The 20,008-nt window shown below is 48.0% G+C and overlaps 1 protein-coding gene across 1 annotated transcript in view; it reads left to right on the top strand.

The window, feature by feature from the left end:
* Positions 1–967: 967 nt before the first annotated feature.
* Positions 968–20,008, top strand: part of MALL (mal, T cell differentiation protein like) — a 33,661-nt gene continuing 14,620 nt past the window's right edge. Inside the window, exon 1 of the mRNA XM_010353235.2 lies at positions 968–1,843. Coding sequence (XP_010351537.2) covers positions 1,739–1,843 — 105 coding nt within the window. The 5' untranslated portion in view covers positions 968–1,738. The remainder of the gene's footprint in view (positions 1,844–20,008) is intronic.

Genomic DNA, 20,008 nt, shown 5'->3' with positions numbered 1-20,008 from the left:
ACCAAGGCATATCTTCATTTCTTAATATGCTAATTGCTTCAGAAGGTGGAGGTGGCTCAGGGCCTCTCAACTTGAGACTAAGGGGTTATGGGTTGTATTATTATCTCCATTTCATAGATATGAGCCTAAGAAGGTTGTTTTTCTTCTTAAGCTTTTCCTACTATGCCATGTTGTCCATGGGCAAGTCAAAGGTATCCTACAGCCTGTAAGAGTGTCATAGTGCTTATTTGCAACCTTTAAGAGAGGTGGCAAGATGTGGGATTCATGGAGAAATCTCTGCTTTGCTTGGATTAATCCTGTAAACAAGGTGGTGTAGGTGAGATTGGGGTTGGCAGGTGGGATTAGGGTCTCCCTCACTTCCTAGTTTCCATAGCCTGGAGAAAAGGGATGATCAGTCTGGTTTGAGATCCACTGGGGGGTTCATTGCCTTTCTTTGCAATGCCTTTGCTCTTAGCTTCATTTGTCCAAACTCCTTGGCTCTCCCCAGACCAGGCAAAGGCTCTCCCCAGACCAGGCAAAGGCTCTCCCCAGACCAGGCAAAGGCTGAGCTGGCTGATCTCCCCACCTGTGGCCCTGAGAGCAGGACCTGGAATTCACCATTTCTGCTAATGAGATCAGGACATGGGCTCTTCCAATTAATCCAGCCCTCACGCAGTCTTCCCCACATGCTCTCCACACCAGGGAGCAGCAGGGAGCAGGATGAAGGGACCCCAATCCCGAGCATCTGAGCACACTCTTTGAGGGTGGGTTGGGAAAATGAAGGTTCGCCAGTTCAAAGGCGGAGGGGAAATGGTTCAGCCTTTGGGACTTGTATTTGGTGTGAAAGGAGTTGCTTGCCTCTGGGTCACAGCCCTGCATTCAGCTCCCCTACTTGCCTGGGAGTCAGGAAGAAACTTCTTGGCCCCAAGCCCAGTTAGGGGCAAGGCACTGGCTGGAAGGAAGGTCAGGGAAGGAAGGAGGTTGTCCGCTAGAGGCAGTGGCCAGCCAGCCCAGCCCTTCTCTGGTGCCTGCTGGTGTGGTCCTCTCCCAGAGAGTGGGGGGCCTTCCTCCATCTGCCCCATGAGGAAAAGAGCAGTGGAGGACCATGGAAAGGGATCCAGAGAAAGAAGGAAACACCAAGTCCCAGTGGCATGAGCTGGAAGGGAGGGCTGCTCCTCCAGGGGAGGCTGGGGACTGAGAGCTGCCACCAAGAGTGGAGAAGGAGGGAGCTGGCAAGACCCAGCATTGTTAGTAACCAGCTCTATGGCCTTGAGTTGACCTCACTGATTCTCAGTCTCCTCACTTGGAAAAGGGCAAAACAGCCACGTGCAGGCCGTGGTGGGCACCCAGGCTGTCCGCAGATAGCTTGGCTCATTGCTGGTCCTCAGTACACAGCCCTCATAGCCATGCAGCCTGAGCCTACACTCTGGGCCCAGGGGAGTGACTGTCGCTGGCATCCCCTAGAATAACAGGCTCCAGGAGTCAAAGATTCCTTAGTTGGAAAGGTCTAGAAAGAGACTCCCGCTCTGCTCCCTCCTGCACCAGCGCTGTGCCCCCCTCCGGCCAGGCAGAGCCGTTGGATGCCGCTGGCCCGCTCACTGAGGATCTGTTGGCTTCAGCGAGTGGAAGGACCTGCTCGGCTGGAACTTTTTTTTTTCCCCTCCCAGACGACGTCCGATGGGTGTGTCGGGCAGGAGGTGATATTTGACGGGCTGCGCGCGGGCTAGCTGCCGCGGAGTGCCCAGCAAGGGCTGACAGCATGGCCTCGCCCGACCCGCCGGTCACCAGCTACGCCCCGTCCGATGTGCCCTCGGGGGTCGCGCTGCTCCTCACCATCCCTTTCGCCTTCTTCCTGCCTGAGCTGGTGAGTGCGGCCCCCCGGCCACCTGCAGAGAGAGAGAAAGGGGGAAACCGGCCTCGGCCCCAGACCGGACCGCGCGCCGAGAGAAGGGGGACCGAGCGCAGGGGCTGTGGTGGCTGCGAGTCTCCCACGGGGCGCACAGCGGGGTGCAGCTGTACTCAAGAGACAGATCCCACTCTGTGCCCCGTCTGATGCCGCTGGGGGGTTCCGCCCTCCAAAACAAAACCCACTTGGGTGTGGAGGCCTGGGGGGACGTTGCTAAAATATTCAGGATTCCCAGGAAAATGTTGGAAATGAATTATAATTACAGGGCTTATTTTGTCCAATTATTTGTGCCTTTCTGGTTTGAAGTGGGGAGACTATGTTTCCCTCTGAGAGCAGGTTTTCTTAATTGTCATGTCTGCAGACTTTGAACTTTAACTTTTGTGGGGTCCCCCACACAAGATAACTATGGCAGCATCTGCCATAAAACAGTCGTGTGAGGCACCCAGGTTGCAAATGAGAACCTGTCGTTGTGTTACTCTCTGGGGCGCCCTGCGGCTGAGTCGTGGCCCTGATCCCTGGGAAGCCTGCCTGCTCCCATCTGCAGAGCTGTGCATACTCAGTGTTCCGCACTGCACAAGTCCCCTCTGAACTGGCTGGTACCACATCCTTTTCACGGAGGAGCACACTCAAGTCTGGGGTCTAAGCAGGGCAAAAGAGTGTGTTTTGTTTTTCCAGCACCTTCTGAAATATCTAGCTTGTGGGTGGTATTTTCTTACCTGCCCTGAATTTGGCAGTGCTGTCTCTGAGCAGGGAGGAAAAGATAGAAAGTGGATCTACTTTTAAATCGGACGTGACCGGCTCTTCTCACTCTGGTCATCTGCCTGCAAAGTTCGGGCCTGATCGAGCCACTTTTAGGCAAACTGGCTAATGGGTGGGCGTTGATGGCAACCAGAAAGAGGACCAGGTAGGGTGGGCCTAGCATCTGAGTGGCTCCAGTTGAAACTCCACCTAAGAGGCAGGTTTCTGCCAAGGCTACCATCCCCAGCACAGAATGGGCATGCTGCCAGACTGATGACATAACCATGCTATGATGAGTCCTATGTGCCAGGCCCTGGGTGTGCCCCTCACCTTGGAACAGTCACATGGGCGGCCGGGGTACTGGTTGACTCTGCCTCTTTTTATTGAGCCTGTGGTTTATGTCAGTCCTGCAAGCCCCTGGTGACAGGGCACTGCCTCCTGGTGATTTCCTGTCTGCCAGGGAGAGACTGTGAGCATTTCCTCCCCACAGTTGGATGGTAGCCTCAGCAAGGAGGGACCTTCTGAACTCTCCAGGCCAGGGAGGGGTCCAGGCCTGCCACCAAGAGTTGGACCTCAAAGAACAGGCATTCATAGGCTGGGGGGAAAGAGAGGGAAAGGCCTAGAGGCCAGGGGAGAAGTCCTGGAAGCAGGCTAGAGGCACAGTGTTTCTGGAATCAGGACAGCACCCAGGGTGAGAACTGTGAGAGGTCATGGTGGCTCCACCTGCCCTGCTCCTGCCAGTGAAACTCCTGGAAGAGCAAAGTGCATGCTCGTGTTGGGCTCTGAGGCCTTATGTGTTGTGGGAGGTGAGGGGCTCAATGACAATCAAAATTGACATTGGCCCAATTGTCTTCATTTCTTCATTTATTTGTATTGTTAAGTAATGTGAGATTTACAGTAAAGCTGGAATAATAGTACAGAAAGTTCTGTGTACTCTTCCCTCAGCTGCCCCTAATGCCTGTATCTTCCATGGTACAACTCTTAAAATCAGGAAACACCGATACTGTGCTATCAAGTACTCTATAAACCTTACTTCAGTTTTCCTGATTTCCTCACTGATGTCCTTTTTCTGGTCCAGGATCCTGGCCAGGATCCCACATGGCACTTAGTTGTCATATCTCCTTCATCTCCTTTAATCTGGTACAACCTGGGTCCTTACCTTGCCACTTCTGAAGAGTACTGATTAGTTTTTTGTTGTTTTTTTTTTTTTTTTGCTTTTGAAAAATTTATTTTTCCATAAGTTATTGGGGTACAGGTGGTATTTGGTTACATGAGTAAGTTCTTTAGTGGTGATTTGTAAGATTTTGGTGCACTCATCATCCATGTATACACTGCACCATATTTGTAATCATATATATATATATATATATATATATATATATATATATATATCACAGTTTCTTTACCCACCCATTGATTGATGGGCATTTTGATTGGTTCCACAATTTTGCAATTGTGAATTGTGCTGCTATAAACATGTGTGTGCAAGTATCTTTCTTGAATCATGACTTCTTTTCCTCTGGATAGATACCCAATAGTGGGGTTGCTGGATCAAATGGTAGTTCTACTTTTAGTTCTTTAAGGAAACTCCACACTGTTTTCCATAGTGGATGTACTAGTTTACATTCCCACCAGAAGGGTAGAAGTATTCCCTGTTCACCACATCCACACCAACATCTGCTGTTTTTTGATTTTTTGATTATGGCCATTTTGCAGGAGTGAGGTGGTATCACATTGTGGTTTTGATTTGCATTTCCCTGATCATTAGTGATGTTGAGCATTTTTTCATGTCTGTTCCCCATTTGTATATCTTCTTTTGAGAATTGTCTATTCATGTCCTTGGCCCACTTTTTGATGGCATTTTTTGTTTTTTTCTTACTGATTTGTTTGACTTCATTGTAGATTCTGAATATTAGTCCTTTGTCAGATGTATAGATTGTGAAGATTTTCTCCCACTCTGTGGGTTTTCTGTTTACTCTGCTGTCTGTTCCTTTTGCTGTGCAAAAGCTCTGTAGTTTAATTAGGTCCCACCTATTTATCTTTGTTTGTATTGCATTTGCTCTTGGGTTCTTGGTCATGAAATCCTTGCCTAAGCAGTATCTAGAAGGGTTTTTCCAATGTTATCTTCTAGAATTTTTGTGTTTCAGGTCTTAAGTTTAAGTCCTTAATCCATCTTGAGTTGATTTTTGTATAAGGTGAGAGACGAAGATCCAGTTTCAATCTCCTACATGTGAGTAGCCAATTATCCCAGCACCATTTGTTGAAAAGGATGTCCTTTCCCCATATTATGCTTTTGTTTGCTTTGTCCAAGATCAGTTGGCTGTAAGTATTTGGGTTTATTTCTGGGTTGTCTATTCTGTTCCATTGCTCTATGTGCCTGTTTTTATACCAGTACCATGCTGTTTTGGTAACTATGGCCTTACAGTATAGTTTGAAATCAGGTAGTGTCATGCTTCCAGAATTTTTTTTTTTTTTTTTTTTTTTTTTTTTTTTTGCTTAGTCTTGCTTTGGCTATGCTGGCTCTTTTTTGGTTCTACGAATTTTAGAATTGTTTTTTCTAATTCTGTGAAGAATGATGGTGGTATTCTGATGGGAATTGCATTTAATTTGTAGATTGCTTTTGGCAGTATGGTTATTTTCACAATATTGATTCTACCCATCCATGAGCATGGGATGTGTTTCCATTTGTTTGTGTCATCTGATTTCTTTCAGCAGTGTTTTGTAGTTTTCCTTGTAGAGGTCTTTCAACTCCTTTGTTAGTTATATTCGTAACTATATTATTATTATTATTGTTATTATTATTTGCAACTATCATGAAAGGGGTTGAGCTCTTGATTTGATTCTCTGCTTGGTTGCTGTTGGTATATAGAAAAGCTACTGATTTGTGTACATTAATCTTGTATCCAGAAACTTTTGCTGAATTCTTTATCAGTTCTAGGAGCTTTCTGGAAGAGTCTTCAGGGTTTTCAAGTTAAACGATCTTATCGTCAGCGAACAGTGACAGTTTGACTTCCTCTTTACTGATTTGCATGCCCTGTATTTCTTTCTCTTGTCTGATTTCTCTGGCAAGGACTTCCAGTACTATGTTGAAAAGGAGTAGTGAGAGTGGGCATCCTTGTCTTGTTCCAATTCTCAGAGGGAATGCTTTCAACTTTTCCCCATTCAGCATTATGTTGGCTGTGGGTTTGTCATAGATGGCTTTTATTACATTAAGGTATGTCCCTTGTATGCCGATTTTGCTGAGAGTTTTGACCATAAAGAGATGCTGGATTTTGTCGAATGCTTTTTCTGCATCTATTGAAATGATCGTGTGATTTTTGTTTTAAATTCTGTTTATGTGGTATATCACATTTATTGACTTGCATATGTTAAACCGTCTTTGCATCTCTGGTATGAAACCCACTTGATCATGGTGGATTATCTTTTTGATATGTTGTTGGATTATCTTTTTGATATGTTGTTGGATTCAGTTAGCTACCATTTTGTTAAGGATTTTAGCATCTATGTTCATCAAAGATATCAGTCTGTAGTTTTCTTTTTTGGTTATGTCCTTTCGTGGTTTTGATATTAGGGTGATGCTGGCTTCATAGAATGAATTAGGGAGGGTTCCTTTGTTCTCTATCATGTGGAATAATGTCAAAAGGATTGGTATCAATTCTTCTTTGAATATCTGGTAGAATTCTGCTGCGAATCCATCTGTTCTTGGACTTTTTTGTCAGTAATTTTTAAATTACTGTTTCAATCTTGCAGCTTGTTATTGATCTGTTTAGTGTACTAATTCTTCCTGATTTAAGCTAGGACGGCTGTATTTTTCTAGGAATTCATCCATCTCTTCTAAGTTTTCTAGTTTTTTGTGCATAAAGGTGTTCCTAATAGCCTTGAATGATCTTTTGTATTTCAGTGGTGTCAGTTGTAATATCTCCTGTTTCGTTTCTTAGTGATGTTATTTGGATTTTCTCTCTTCTTTCCTTGGTTAATCTTGCTAATAGTCTATTAATTTTATTTATCTTTTCAAAGAACCAGCTTTTTATTTCATTTATCTTTTATGGTTTTTTTTTTTTTGTTTGTTTGTTTCCATTTCATTTAGCTCTGCTCTGATCTTGGTTATTCCTTTCTTCTGCTGGGTTTGGGTTTGGCTTGTTCTTGTTTCTCTAGTTCTTGAGGTGAGACCTTAGATTGTCTGTTTGTACTCTTTCAGACTTTTTGATGTAGGTGTTTAGGGCTGTGAACTTTCCTCTTAACACTGCCTTTGCTATATACCAGAGGTTTTGATAAGTTGTGTCATTATTGTCATTCAGTTTGAAGAATTGTTTAATTTCCATCTTGATTTTATTTTTGACTAAATGCTTTCAGAAGCAGGTTATTTAATTTCCATGTATTTGAATGGTTTTGAAGGTTCCTTTTGGAGTTGATTTCCAGTTTTATTCTACTGTGGTCTGAGAGAGTGCTTGATATAATTTCAATTTTCTTAAATTTATCAAGTCTCGTTTTATGGCCTGTCATATGGTCTATTTTGGAGAAAGTTCCGTGTGCGTTGAATAGAATGTGTATTCTGTGGTTGTTGGATGAAATGTTCCGTCAGTTGTAATATCTGCTGTTTTGTTTCTGTTAAGTCCATTTGTTCCAAGGTATAGTTTGAATCCATTGTTTCTTCATTGACTTTCTGTCATGATGGCCTGTCTAGTGCTGTCGGTGGAGTATTGAAGTCCCCCACTATTATTGTGTTGCTGTCTATCTCATTTCTTAGGTCTATTAGTAATTATTTTATAAATTTGGGAGCTCCAGTGTTAGGTACATATATGTTTAGGATTGTGATATTTTTCTGTTGGACAAGGCCTTTTACCATTATATACTGTCCCTCTTTATCTCTTTTAACTGATGTTACTTTAAAGTTTGTTTGATATAAGAATAGCTGCCCCTGCTCACTTTTGGTGTCTATTTGCATGAAGTGCCTTTTTCCACCCTTTTACTTTATGTGAGTCCTTACGTGTTAGGTGAGTCTCCTGAAGGCAGCAGATAGTTTGTTGGTGAGTTCTTATCCATTCTGCAGTTTTGTGTCTTTAAAGTGGAACATTCTAAATGTTAGTATTGAAATGTGAGGTACCATTGCATTCATCATGCTCTTTATTGCCTGTCTACTTTGGTTTTGGTTTTGCTTTTTAACTTGTATTTTTGTTTTATAGGTCCTGTGTGATTTATGCTTTAAAGAGGTTCCATTTTGATGTGTTTCCAGTATTTGTTTCAAGATTTAGAGCTCCTTTTAGCAGTTGTTGTAGTGGTCGTTTGGTAATGGCAAATTCTGTCAGCATTTGTTTGTCTGAAAACAACTCTATCTTTCCTTCGTATATGATGCTTAGTTTCACTGGATATAAAATTCTTGGCTGATAATTGTTTTGTTTGAGGAAGCTAAAGATAGGTCCCCAGTCCCTTCTAGGTTATAGGGTTTCTGCTGAGAAATCTGCTGCTAATCTGATAGCTTTTCCTTTATAGATTACCTGGTGCTTTTGTCTCACAACTCTTAAGAGCCTTTCCTTCGTCTTAGCTTTGGATAACCCGATGACAATGTACCTAGGCAAAGATCTTTTTGTGATGAATTTCCCAGGTGTTCTTTGTGCTTCTTGTATTTGGCTGTCTAGGTCTCACAAGTCTGGGAAAGTTTTCCTCGATTATTCCTCCAAATATGTTTTCCAGGCTTTTAGAATTCTCTTCTTCCTCAGGTACACCAATTATTCTTAGGCTTGGTCGTTTAACATAATCCCAGACTTCTTGGAGGCTTTGCTCATATTTTCTCTTTTTTTTTTCTTTGTCTTCATTGGATTGGGTTAATAATTCAAAGACCTTGTCTTTGAGCTCTGAATTTCTTTCTTCCACTTGTTAAATTCTATTGCTGAGACTTCCCAGAGCATTTCGCATTTCTAAAAGTGTGTCCAAAGTTTCCTGAATTTTTGACTGTTTTTTCTTTAAGCGATCTATTTCCATGAATATTTCTCCCTCCACTTGTATCATTTGTTGGACTTCCTTTGCATTGGGCTTCACCTTTTTCTGGTCCCTCCCTGTCTAGCTTAATAACTAATCTCTTGAATTCTTTTTCAGGTGAATCAGGGATTTCTTCTTGGTTTGGATCCATTATTGGTGAACTAGTGTGATTTTGGGGGGTATTGAAGAGCCTTGTTTTGTCATATTACCAGGGCTGGTTTTCTGGTTCCTTCTCATTTGGGTAGGCTCTGTCAGAGGGAAGGTCTAGGGCTAAAGGCTGTTGTTCAGATTCTTTTGTTCTACAAGGTGTTCCCTTGATGCAGTACTCTTCCCCCTTTCCTATGGATGTGGCTTCCTGTGAGCCGAACTGCAGTGATTGTTGTCTCTCTTCTGGATCTAGCCACCCAGCGAATTTACCTGGCTCCGGGCTGGTACTCCGGATTGTCTGCACAGAGTCCTGTGATGTGGACCGTCTATGGGTCTCTCAGCCATGGATACCAGTGCTTGTTCTGGTGGAGGTGGCAGAGGGTGCAGTGGACTCTGTGAGCGCCCTTAACTTTGGTGGCTTAATGATCTATTTTTGTGCTGGTTGGCCCCCTGCCAGGAGGTGGCACTTTCCAGAAAGCAACAGCTGTAGTAGTATGGAGATGGACCAGTGGTAGGTGGAGCCCTAGAACTCCCAAGATTATATGCCCTCTGTCTTCCACTAGAGTGGATAGGGAAGGACCATCAGATGGGGACAGGGCTAGGCATGTCTGAGCTCAGACTCTCCTTGGATGAGTTTTGCTGTGGCTGCTGTGAGGGGTGGAGGTGAGATTCCCAAGTTACCGGAGTTGTGCACCTAGGAAGATTATGGCTGCCTCTGCTGAGTCATGCAGTTTGTCAGGGAAGTGGGGGAAAGCTGGCAGTCACAGGCCTCACCCAGCTCCCACACAAACCAAATGGCCGGTTTCACTCCCACTGTGTCCCTCACAATGGCCCCAAGTCTGTTTCCAGGCAGAGGGCAGGATGGGTTTGAAAACTTGCCCAAGGCTATCCTCCTCCCAAAGCAAGAGAAAAGGGCTTTAGTTCTTCCCCTGCCTATAAAGTCTGCACACTCAATTTGTGACCTCTCCTGAGTTCCGGCCAGGTCTTCTGAGTTCTGGCCAGGAGGCATCTCTCCCCATTCAAATTGTTACAAAGTTCAGCTAGAGAAGTCCTTCTCCCTGTGGAGTTTTACCCCTTGCTCCTCTGGCCACCCTCCCGATGAATTCCTGTGGTGCCAGGCAGGAATGGGCTGCTTGGGGACCCAGTGAGCTCCCAGGGCCTTTCTGCTGCTTCCTCTACCCCTGTATTTTGCTCAGCTCTCCAACTTGACTCAGCTCCAGGTAAAGTTGGAAACTTCTCCTGCAAACAGACCTTCAGCTTCTCCAGTGGGGGGATGTGTTTGGAAGAGGAAGGTCTCCCTTTCCTAATTCCTCATTTGGGGCACTCACAGTATTTGGGGTGTCTCCCGGGTCCTGCAAGAGCAGTCTGCTTCCTTCAGAGGGTCTGTGGGTCCTCTCAGGATTGCTGGTCTGTTCTTGCAGTTGATCTGTAGCTAAAATTCACAATGCAAGCCTTCGCGTGCTGCTCTGTCTGGAGCTGCAATCCAGTCCTGCCTTCCACCTGCCATGATCCCCTCTGCCTTCTGATCAGTTATTTTTGTACGATGTCTCTTAATTTGGTCTTGTCTGATGTTTCCTCATTATAACTTCATTTATTTTTAATTCAGGAGTAATCCTATTCATTATTGAAATTTGAGAAAGTTCAGAAATAAATATGATCCATATGTGCACACATACTCATATATGTGTACACACCTATTTAATGGGGTTATTCTGTACCTGCTGTTCTGTACCTGGTTTTCCCTTAAATAAGCATTCCTAGCACGAAACTAGAATCACATGGACCTTATATCTGGGGTGAGGAATGGGGAGGTAGATGGGAGAGAGGGAGAATGTTGAGGTGGGTGGGTGATTCTGATGCCATTGAACAGAAAACATGCTGGCAGGAGAGACAAGTACAGAAACAGCCTAGCACAGGCACCTCTTCTGCTTTGCTCTCCTAGGGGTGCAGCTGCTGCTGCCCACTGGGGCTGATCCCAGAGCACCAGGCCTTGGGGGCCCAGCAAATTCTGTCTCAGGGCCTAAGACCTCATGAACAGGCCTGTTTTTCTAAGGGTGTTAGTACAGAGAGTGAGTTGTAAAATCAGGCCAGCAAAGGGACAAAGAACTCGAAATCAAATAATGAAATTCTGATACTGTCCACAGTGGGGGTGGCCCAGGGAGGACCTTCCCTTCCAGCTGCTGCTGACGAGATACCCCAAGGACCTGAGAGCAGACCCGTGCTACAGACTTCCCATATGAACAAGAGGCCAGATGTGCCAGGAAAGCATAGTCAGATGCACTCACACAAGGCCCTGGTTCCTCTCTCGACTTCCCTAGACCCTGAGCCACCCTGCTGGCCAGGCCAGATCCCCTATTTCTTGGTGATGACAGACAGGGATGGGCCAGGCCCTGGGGAGTCTGCAGTTTCTCTTCCGCCTCTCCTCTCCTGAGCTTGCTCTCATGGATAATTGCCTAAAATGTTTATTTTCAAGTCTTTGCCAGTAAAGTTCACATTTTAAAACTTATTTTGTAGTAATTATAGATTCATAGGAAGTTGCAAAGATAATTCAGTGAGGCCTCCTGTCCCTGTCCACAGCTTTCCCCAGTAGCTGCATCTTTCCTAATGGTAGTACAGTATCAGAGCCCAAAAACCTCCCTTGGTACTTTAGGGCTCCACTTTTCTCACATATGTAGATTCAGGGAATCACCACTGCATCAAGGTACAGGGCTGCCACTCACCACAAAGAGCTCCCTCGTGCTACCCTTTCAGAGTGCACCCCCTACCCTGCCCTCCCTCAACCACTCCTGAACAAACCCCTGAAAACCACAAATTTCATTCCTACAATTTTGTTATTTCCAGAAAGTTATATAAATAAATGGAACCACACGGTATATGGGTCTTTGAGGTTGGCGTCTTCCACTCAGCCTAATGCTCCTGAGCACCATCCAAGCTGTGGCCTATGTCAATAGCTCCTTCCTTCTAGCTGCTGAGTAGTGTTCCGTGGTCTGGCTTTGCCGTCATTTGTTTAACCATCCGCCTATTGAGAAACAGTTTGCCTGTTTCCAGTTCTTGGCTGTTCCAAATAAAGCTGCTGTGAAAACTTGTGTGCAGGCTTTCGTGTGGGGGTAATGCTCAGTTCTCCAGGAAAATGCCCCTGTATGATTGCTGGGTGGTGTAGTAAGTATTAAGAAACCCCGACAAACAATTTTCCAGAGTGGCTGGAGAATAACTTCTGCGTTTTACATCCCCACTAGTGACTGCTGAAACTTCATCAGTAAAGTTCATGTTTTATGTAGTTTACCGGTGAATTTAGATTTCCTAAAGACAATATTAATTTTAAAACATCATCTACAAGTGCAAAAAAGGTTTGAATGGATGAATTTTAAGATGAGAACTCTCTCCTTCATGCAGCAAGTGTGTGTGCCTTGGGGGAGCCTGGGGTGGGTGGGGCTCACACCCCTGCCCTGCTCTGGGTCCAGCTGTCTGTGGGTGCTGGGGACTGACCATGCCATTACCTGTTTGATGGAGGTGACTCATCAGCTTTTTTATAAGCTTAAAGGTGGAAGCTGCAAGCTCACCCAGGTGACTGTGAACAAGGAAATGCTTTATGAATATGACTCCAATAAATTCTTTTAACTGTCAACCTTGTCACTAGTTGACTTACGAGATTTTTGACTAGTTTAAAACAAACAGCTAAGATTTCTAGAGGTTCCGAAAGTTAAAAGGGGAGACCATGCAAACTCTTTGTTTGATGTTGGATGTTTTCCTTTTAGCTGCTTAACTCGCCAGCATGTCAGTCAGAGGGAAATCCTCTGAGCCCTTAGAAGTTCATCCCGAGCTCTTCCAGCTCAGCAAGTTTATTGTATGTCTTACCCAAATGGCCAGTATCACCTCCGTTCCAACCTGCTGCTGCTTCTACTCTGTTTATATGGAAGAGCCTGTTTGAAACTCACTGAAGCCAGGGGCCCCCTGGGAATCCCCTAGGGCCAACTCCGTGTGCACTGAAAGTGACTAGGTGGGGCTGGGAGAAGAAATTAGGACTCCTCTTAGGCCTGACCTTAGGGCAGGAATCTTCCTCTTCCTTCTAACTGTGCCTTAAAATTGAGTTTTCCAAGAGGAAAAATCATCTCCCTTGCTTTCCTCTGCTCCCCTGTCAGTTCTCTATAATTCCAGGAGCAGCAAAGTTAATTCAGTTCACCCCAGTTTATTTTATAATTCTCTTTTCACGCTTCAGCCTTTTTGTCTCTGTCCCTCGCTTCACTCCCCTCACTGCCACATTGCCTCTTCCTATCCTTGGTCCAGCTCCCACAGGGCAGCACCCTTCTCTTCTGTTCTCCTGCAGGACATGGGAGCCACCAACCACTGTGCCCACGGGACCATGGGGTCCCGTTGGAATAATGGCCAAGGATGTCCCCTGGAAGACAAGGACGGGAGGACACGAGGAAAGGGAAGGCCTTGGGCTGGGGAAGAGCAAGGCCTCCCAGGAGAGAAGATGAGAAAGGCCATGGGGCAGGAGTTGGATGTGAACCTCCCCACACTGCCTGTGGCCACCTTGGCCTTCCTCCCCCTTGGTCAGGCCCAGGCCCTCCTCTGGGAGGCCACGGTGTATTCAGGTTCAATAAAATAGAATCAGTCAGGATGGGGCCTAAAGTCTGGCTCTGCTTCTTCATTGCTGTGAGACCCTGGGCAGGTTACTTAATCACTCTGAGCCGCAGTTTTGTCAACAATGGAAAGAGTAACAATAAAGAGAAACAAGGATCCTATAAGACAGCTGTGGGGTTTGAATGTGGACGTCACAGGAAGTATCAGGACATGGTGTGTGAGTGCTCCATAATGCCAGCTCATACTACTTTATCGTTGGTGGTCATCGGACCTCTTACTAGAAAGCGCATTGTAAGAGAAGTAGCAATTATAAGTCAACATGTGTTTATTGAAACACTACTGCCACTCTAGCCCCATGCTCTGCTCTTAGGGGCAGACAAAAATAAGACAGTCTTTGAGGGGATAAGGTAAGGCATGAGCCTGTCTTAAAGGAGCGGTGCAACTAACACACTAAAGATGCAACGGGCACTCCAGGACAGGAGAGAGGTGAAAAGCAAGGGCTGCACAGCCAGCCACAGCTGCCCAGCGGCCCTGGGAGCCAGGTGGTGTCGGGACAAGCTGACTCAGGGAGGATCTTGACATTCTTGAAGGGCTTGGATTGATGGGTGACGCATTTTCTTGTTCAGATTAGGGCTGCCTAGGACCAGGAAGTTAACAAATACATAAAGTCAGGGTAGAAGGAAGACTTAAATCCCCCACTTAAATCCCAAGTATTCATTCAAGCTGAGCACCTACTCTCTCTCTGCCAAGCACTGACGATACAAAGATAAACAAGACAGACATGGCCCCTGCCTATGGAGCCTGATGCGTAATGAGGGCGATGGAGAACAGCCAAGCAAATCTGTAAAGGTGCTATGCCTGTCACGGTCCAGTAGGAAACAGAAACCATGATAGGTGCTTCACACAGAGGGTATTCAATACTGGGACTTGTTAACACAGTTGTTGGAAGGCTGGATGAACAGAAAGGGGCCACTGAACAATCCAGAGAATAATAATAAGCACTCACAGCGCCTGCTGCCCACCCCCAGAATCGGGGACAGAAGGGCAACAAGGCTGATGCTCAAACCTGTAGATGAAGCTGTCCCTGCCTTGTCAGTGCTCAGACCAGTGTGTGGGTGCTGGGAGACAGTGTTCACCCTAAAGAAAGGGCACTGGGAAACTCATCTCCAGCTGTTGCTGCTGATTCTGGAGAGACAATGGCAAGGCCTGGAAAAGGCAGCAGGAAACCCCCACTCCTCTCCTAACATCCCAGCCTCCCTCCAAATCCTCCGTTGCCAGAACCTAGCAAGGACCCAGCCACCGAGGGAGCCCACACCACACAGCAGAGAGACACTGGGAACCACCTGGCCTGGCCCCGCATCCCTGGCCACTCCAGCCCCTGTCTGAACTTCCAGCCTGGGTCTTTCCCTGGCCGTCCAGCAGGACCATGAGCAGCTGTCCCTGAACCAGTGGCCTCTCTCAACTCGGCCAAGACAGTCAACCAAGCACACTGTCAGAAGGCCAGCCCACCCGGAGGGGTACACAGAATTGACGGCTGCCCTGAAGGAGCCACCGGCTGCTGGTATGGAGCCTAACAGAGAGGCCCGGGCAGTCTGACCCACTGGACCCAGGGCGAGCCCCAGATAAGGAGCCTTGCCAGTAGAAGTGCTGGCTCTCTCCGCCATTCCCAGGAGCTTTCTCCCCGGAGAACTTTCCCCTGGGCAGGGCAGATCTGTGGGAGTCAGGAGAGGCTCCTAGAGAGTTGTCCAGATTAATAACACACAGGGCAAAGGGCCCTAGTGGGGAGGAGCTCGAGGACCCTGGCCTTTGCCCCCTCATCTCTCTCCAGCCCCTCCCCTGCCTCACCCATCCTCTCCAGCCCCTCCCCTGCCTCGCCCATCCTCTCCAGCCCCTCCCCTGCCTTGCCCATCCCAGCCCCTAGCCTCGGGCCCTCTTGCCTCCTGAAGAGACCAGCCTGTCCCTCAGTCACTACCTAGTCAGACTCCCCCATCTCGGCCAGAATGGAAGGCTGCTCAGGCCCCACACAGGGCCCACCTCATTTGGACAGGGCCAACCCTTGTACCACATTCCACAGCACTAGCTACCCATGGCACCACTTCCTGTCCCTGGCCACAAGCTGTCCCTAGAAGATACCAGTGGGGTCCCAGAGTATAGCCTCAGTAGGCTCCCCATCCAGAGGAGCCGAATATCATGGGTCTGAGACTCCAGAGTCTTTAGACCTCTTTCAAAGAAGACTGGATTCTTTGAGCTTTGCTTTTCTACCTCGGCACTATTCACAGATACCCCAACCAGCCTCCCCCCAGCACTGCCCATCTGGACTCTCTCTCTGCCCCCGTGATGTTGGGGGAGGTATGGAGGGGGAGGTGTATTTATTTGAGCACCGTCCTCTCTGACAGCACAATTTTTAGTAGTCTGTCCTACGTACCAGGGTGATGGGGCATCTCAGGATGACGAGGGGCGCTGGTGGGGTGAGGGAGGAGGCAGGGTGGTGGGAAAAGCCTTCCTGGGGAATCCTGAGGGAAGTTTGCTCCCTACCCTACTGGGAGAATTTCTGGGGCCTGGGAGGTGATGGAGCAGGAAGTAAGTGAGGATGAAACAAATACACCTCTGTCCCCATTTGGTTCAGGCTCCTGGCAGGAATGCCAGTCTGTGGCTGGGCCACAGTGGAAGGCCCAGAAGGCGGCAGGCGGTGCCACCTTCACGGGCATCTGTCCCAGGAAGCTGAGGCTGTGAGCAGCCAGTGAGTGGTGTGTCCAGCAGCCCCCTCCTCCTTTCTCAAGTGAGTCAGTGACATGTACCAAGCACTTGCTTTAGGCCAGGCTCCGTGCTGTACCCCAGGGACAGAGACCTCAGGGGACAGTCCTGCCTCCAGGAACTCAGAGTTCCAACAGGAGGCAGGGAAGAGAAAAAGAGAGACAATGAAAGTGGAGAGTGACCCTAGGGGAAGTATGCCGCAGGGGGCTTGGTAGTCAAGGGTGGCTTCCTGGAGGAGGTGAAATGGTCTGGTCCCTGCCTTTCAGGGTCTGGTCATAGATAGACTGGGGGTCAGCTGGGGAGAGCCAAGCAGGCAATCAATCAACTAGGACTAAGTGACCTGGTGCCTAATGAAGGGCAGGTACATTACTAGTCACAAAATGTCTGTGGGCTCCTAAGGAGAAAGGAGAGCATGGGGACTTGCTCTGAGCCTGAGTCCAGGGATCATTAGGCAACTTCCTGGGGGGCACATGGGCAGGAACATGAAGTTAATCAATGTATGGGACCAAACAGGGAGAGTGAGGAAGAGGACACTGGGGCGGGGGGCCAGGGACCGTGGGGAAGCCCAGCCACGGGGCCGCGGGGGGAGCAGGATGCCTTCCCCTTGCTGCTTTACAGCGTGTCTGTGCTTTCCTAAGGTGCATAGGTAGACAAAAGGGAAAATATGCCCCCCAAATGCTGTGTTTAATTTTGTCCCCTTCCTTTTCTTTAAGAGACAAGAAGGAAAAGCGCTTTAGACTTTGGATGGAAAAGAATGTTCTAATTAGTCAATTTTATATGACATTGTAAATCTGTAAATCTGTACTGTTTGGTCAATAAAAAGTGAAGGCAGTCAGTCTGAATGGGCGGACGTGGTGCTGGCGGAGGAGGAAGCAGGAATGGGGATGCCTGGCCCTGACTCAGGGCCCCTCCCGGACTGCGCTTCCTGCCACTCTGGACCCATCCCAGAGAGGTGGGGCACACTGCCAGCCCCATCCTGTGAGTGCTTATGAGTACCTAGGACCCCCTTATATGACTCGCTCAGCCACAAGCAGCTGTGGACACAGTTCCCACCAGCACTGGATGGAAGTTCCCGCCAACACTGTTATCCAGTGGGAGATGAGACCTGGCCCTCCCTGGAGGCCTTAGGGGCCTGGGCTGGCAATTTCCTGCTAGCCTTAAAGCCACAGAAAAAGAAATGATCCCTCCATGTGACTCAGGGTTTGGAAGTGTGCTAGGTTGAACTGCGGAGTGTGGAACGTTTGTGCAATGCTACTCGTTTTCAGGGTCCTCTTGGGGTACAGGAGACAGGCCTGCCACGCCCCTGCTGGGTAACTGAGGATGCCCCTCTGCCTTTTAGAGCCAGCATCCTCCTGTATTCAAAGCACAAAGGAGATAAGGATGGCTGCTCAGAAGGCTTCATGAGGCTGCAGGGCCAGTGACACGGGGGTGGGAGCTGCCTCATGAGTTGTAAACAGCACCCAGGTGGGCTCTGGGTCTCTGAGCCACCCACAGGGAGACTTGCAGTCAGGTGAGCCCTGCCCAGGAGCACCCAGCACAGCCTGGCTGGGTCCCTGGCCTCCAGCTGTGGCACCTGAGGTAGGAGCATGCATGTGGAAGACCCTAGCTGGGGTACAGGGAGTTCCAGCCCCACAGAGGTAGGGCACTCCAGGGCTCCTCCCACACTTCCTGACAACGGGCCTGTCATCTCACCACATTTCCCTTTACCTTCTTCAGCGGCTCCCATTCCCACCCAGGCCCCCGCATGGCCCCTCAGGCACTGGGATGATGTTGCAGGCGCCAGGCTGGGCCCTGTGCTGGGCTGTGGCCTACCCATGGGACAGTGCTGTGAAGGGGAGGAGTGGTCCAGGGGCGGGCAGGAAGGAAGGCACGCTGGAGCAAGGGCTTCCACAAACTCATCCACAAAAAAAGAGAGATTTCCATCGCACCCTGGTACACTACAGGCGTGTGTGTGTGCGTGTGTGTGTGTGTGTGAGTGAAACAAAAGATCCAGGAAACAGTATTTCCCTTTCCTGTACAAAATACACTCCTATACTTTATAATTCTACTCTGCTTAAGTTCTTTTTTTTTGCAGAGGGGGCAGTGAGGGACAGAGTCTTGCTCATCACCCAGGCTGGAGTGCAGTGGTACAAGTATAGCTCACTGCAGCCTGGAACTCCTGAGCTCAAAGGATCCTCCCCGCACTCAGCCTCCCAAGTAGCTAGGACTACAGGTGTGCTCGGTTAATTCTTTGAAATGTTTTCTAGAGACAAGATCTCATGTTGTTGCCCGGGCTGGCCTCAAATGCCTAGCCTCAATCAATCCTCCCACCTCAGCTTCCCAAAGTGGCTGGGGTTACACGTGTGAGCCATTATGCCCGGTCGGCTCCAGTTCTTAATGCTGGTTGATAATCCTCTAAATGGAGTCGCAGTCCATGAAGGAGTCTCACTCATAGTTTGCCAGTCCCAGGACTGGGGGATGTGGTGGAGGCTTGGGGAGCCTGGCATAAAGGCAGAGGGTGGGTATCCCGAGTCTGGCCTGGGAGTCATGGGAGTCATTGGAGTGTTTGAAGAGAAGGTGAGGGGTATGAGTGACATGCACAGACTCAAATCCCCGGGACTCCTCAGCAATGCTGTGAAAGGGCTGTCGCTGGCTGGGACTGGCCTTAACAGAAGGGAAATGCACTATCTCGTGTCCTGCGATCTGGGTCAGCAGCTCCGTTGTGTCATCTGGGATGCAGGCTCCTTTCATCTTTCTCCTCCTGCATTTCATGGCTTCAGGTTCACCACTGCACAGTAATGGCCAGAGCAAGAAAGGGACCATTGTGCCCTGTGCCCCCTTCTTAGGCACCAGGAAGACTTTCCCTCTGTCTCGTTGATCAGGACTAAGTCAAGTATGTGTTCCTAGCTAGGGAATGTGATGAGTCTAATGGCGTGGGCAGCGACATCCCCTTACTGGTGAGAGCCTATACCTCTCACCAGTAAGGCCAGTTGGGGAACTCATTCCACAGAAACTCATTCCACAGAAGTTTATCATGAGAGAATATATTCTGCTCTCTGCCACAAGGTATTTGCTGCAGCAGCATCTGTAACAGGAAAAAGCTAAAAACCCCCATATACACTGATTAGGGCCTAATTGAGTAAATGAGGTTTTATCAACTCTATGGAAGATAATTTTGACACTGAAAATACAGTGGACCCTCATAACTCCTGGATTCTGTATTTGCAAATTCACCCACTTCTGCTAAGATGTATTTGTAACCCCCAAATTAATACACTTGGCACTTTCACAGTCACTGACATGCTCAGAGCAACGAAAACCTTGAGTTGTCAGACACGCACACACATTCCCAGCTGAGGTCAAGCAAGGTGACACTCTGCCTTCCTGTTTGAGTTCTTGTGCTGTAAGGTGTCCTTTTCGAGGTCCCCTTAGTGCTGCGTGTTCAGAACCAAACTCCCACTCATTTTGCGTGAACAGAACCAGACTCCCAAGGGATGCTACAGTGGCAGGAACATGTGCACATCTGTTTGACAGAGCTGTGACTCTTGAGGCATTTTGCATGGCAACTGCCTGATGGGGTCTGAAGCACAGCCCCAGGATAGGCCTTGTCTTGCTTTTCCTTTTTTTTTTTTTTTTTTTTTTTTGAGACGGGGTCTCACTCTGTCACCCATGCTGAAGTGCAGTGGCACAGTTAAGGCTGTCCACCTCCCAGGCTCAAGTGGTCTTCCCATCTCAGCCCCCCAAGTAGCTGGGACGACAGGCATGTGCCACCATGTCTGGCTAATGTTTGTATTTTTTTAGAGACAAGGTTTTGCCATGTTGCCCAGGCAACTTTTGAACCCTTGGGCTCAAGTGATCCCCACCTTGGCCTCCCAAAGTGCTGGGATTATGGGTGTGAGCCACTGCACCCAGCTGTTTTTATATTTTAAGGGTGTGCAGCAAAGA

This window comes from Rhinopithecus roxellana, chromosome 17 (genome assembly GCF_007565055.1).
Source record: "Rhinopithecus roxellana isolate Shanxi Qingling chromosome 17, ASM756505v1, whole genome shotgun sequence".
Taxonomy (NCBI): Eukaryota; Metazoa; Chordata; class Mammalia; order Primates; family Cercopithecidae; genus Rhinopithecus; species Rhinopithecus roxellana.
The sequence above is the reverse complement of the archived record's forward strand: the minus strand, read 5'-3'. Positions and strand labels throughout refer to the sequence as shown.